We start from the raw sequence: 2520 nt of genomic DNA, 5'->3' as shown, positions 1-2520 counted from the left end.
CATAATTTGAGTGTAGATTGAAGCTAATCTGATCCAAAGGGAATAACAAGATCATCAATTTGTTAAGGGTTAGATTTAGCTTTTTTTGCTGTCAAATGATGATAAAAGTATTTTGTTGTTTCAGTAAGTATATAGGAGAAATTATGTAAGTTATTCATGACTTTTTACCCTTTTTGATTATTCTCTTTGTACATTTTATTCCAGTATTTTAATAATTATTCTACAGATATCACACTCAAAGTATGAAGGTAATTATGATGCAACACAAAATTCTAATGATGACATCCATGCAAGTTTGCCTTAAGTGAAGTATTTCACAAGATGTTACTGCAATGTTGAAAATTAAGACCTACCTTGATTTTCTTAGATGATGTTGTTCCTTCAAGATTTTGGCTCTACACAAAATACTGCTACTAAAGAGGACTTAAGGATATCACCTGTGATGGAGCAACAATAAGTGATGGACATTGTTTAATGATTCCATTAAAAAAATGATCTGCTCACCATAGACATAGCATCGTGCAAAAACTCTGCATTAAGAATAATCATTCTAAATTTTCAGATGAGCAATGTATTCACCCTGCGCGAACTTTAATAATACCAAACGTTGCACCACATGCTGCTTGTGCACCTATAGAGAATATGATCATCCAAGCAATCGCCATGGGAAGTGCGTTAGACCTTCCAATAAGTAAACAAAAAACTCCACCAACTGTTTGTAATATCCATAGGTTCCATAATCTGCCTCTAATCCCAAAATGTTTGGCTGCAAAATCTGATGTCCATCCTTCAAACAATCGCGCTAATAGGTTACCCATACCAAACATGCAGCGATGAGTCCAGCCATGTGAAGCTTCAAATCAAATCTATCAAAGAAGTACTCAGCAATCACATTATCAATAGTCAATTCAACTCCCATGGAGTATCCGTAGAGCAAGACAAAGATCCATGTCCTATAATTTGTTGCAGCATACCATAATATCTAGGAAAAGACAAATGAAATATTATATCGTCAGCTAAATGAAACTGTTAGAGATATCAAGTTAATATGTCCTCGATCCATTCTCAAATATGATGACGTGAACATATTTCTGAAAACGTTAAATAGTACTCACCTTGGAGAGCTTATCTTTAGTAGCATCACCTTTCTTTTGTAAAGAAGCAAGGTTACCATCAGGCAAGTTTTGACCAAGAGTTAAAACCAAAATTCCCATAATAACATGAAGCCATCCAGGAATAAAGAACACGATTATCCTAGCAGTAGACGGAGTTGTCCCAGCTTTACGAATTATATCATAGAGCAAAGACATAAGGAGTTGAGTAGCACTATCACCCATATTCCCCCATCCAGCAGCCGTCCCATTAACAAGCCTAATTATCTGGCTATTAAACATCGTACTCATCCAATACTGACATGACACAAACGTTGCAAGTGAGAACCCAACTTTAATATATTATTATTCTTCCTCTCCTCAATACGCATTTAGAATATTCAACCCTGGAAGACAAGCAAAACTGATAAAGTTATACGTTCTAAATTCAAAAATGGACAAATTAATGTTAAGAACAATGTAATTATATCATTGTACAATTTAATATATAGCGGTGGGGTGGGAACAAGTTATTTTGTATCTCAATTTAAAAATATCTAATGTTTTCTCTCCTAATCAAGTCAAATAGATTCTACCTTTCAATAATCTTCAGGTTGCCTCTAGTGACCATAATCCAATATCACCAGTAATCATCTTATAGTCATCATCAATTACCTCTTTCCTATTAACTACTAGGTCAGACAAATTATCTTGGATAAACTCATATTATTAATGAGAAAAAAAAAATATCAATAAGCAAAAAGTATGTACGTCTGCACTTAATCTTTGTAATAGCCTTCAAAAATAATAGGAAAGCTACCACAAATCTCTCCACGAGGATGAGGTTGATCTTTTGAAGTACAACTCAATTCAAGAACATCCACTAGCTTTATCTCTGAAAATAGCAATGTCATAGACAAGTTAAACTCATTACAATTTTCTTTAGCAAACATTAAGTTTACTGCAGGGCAGCAAATACAATAAAGGAGCAGGAACCAAACAAAAGAAAGTTGAAATACACTTTTGCAAATTCAAGATTGGAATGTTCAATTCACACACCTTCTCATTTGAACAACGATGGGATGCTTTTCTAAGCAAAGAAAAATAGAAGTCACATGTTGTAAATTATATTACAATATGCTCAAAGAAAATTGATGTTTAACAAAAAAATCAGCTTACCTTGGTAGGAATGTATGATCTATGACCCATTTGAATCATTTTTGTCGTGTATCCTTTCTTGAACAATTCGCGCTGTGTAAACTTAGAACAAAAGCTTTGCCTTCCGATCTAACATATATATAAATAAAGTGTTAACTCAATCAAGTCATTTGATAATAATCTAAAAATCATGTACAAAATAATTACAAATATAAAGAAAGTGACATCAAAAGAAAATACTAAAAGAAAAATATCTCTAAAATGGAATTAC

The 2520-nt window shown here is 33.0% G+C and overlaps 1 protein-coding gene across 1 annotated transcript; it reads right to left on the bottom strand.

Moving 5' to 3' along the window:
• Positions 1–584: 584 nt before the first annotated feature.
• Positions 585–1482, bottom strand: LOC107853949 (high-affinity nitrate transporter 2.1). The gene is made up of 2 exons (XM_016698935.2): positions 1116–1482; positions 585–982 (listed from the first exon to the last, which is right to left on the bottom strand). Exons 1-2 carry the CDS (start codon positions 1401–1403, stop codon positions 803–805), a joined length of 468 nt encoding a protein of 155 aa, XP_016554421.1. The 5' UTR covers positions 1404–1482; the 3' UTR covers positions 585–802.
• Positions 1483–2520: the final 1038 nt, after the last annotated feature.

The sequence above is a fragment of the Capsicum annuum genome, unplaced genomic scaffold (assembly GCF_002878395.1).
Source record: "Capsicum annuum cultivar UCD-10X-F1 unplaced genomic scaffold, UCD10Xv1.1 ctg28164, whole genome shotgun sequence".
Lineage (NCBI taxonomy): Eukaryota > Viridiplantae > Streptophyta > Magnoliopsida > Solanales > Solanaceae > Capsicum > Capsicum annuum.
The sequence above is the reverse complement of the archived record's forward strand: the minus strand, read 5'-3'. Positions and strand labels throughout refer to the sequence as shown.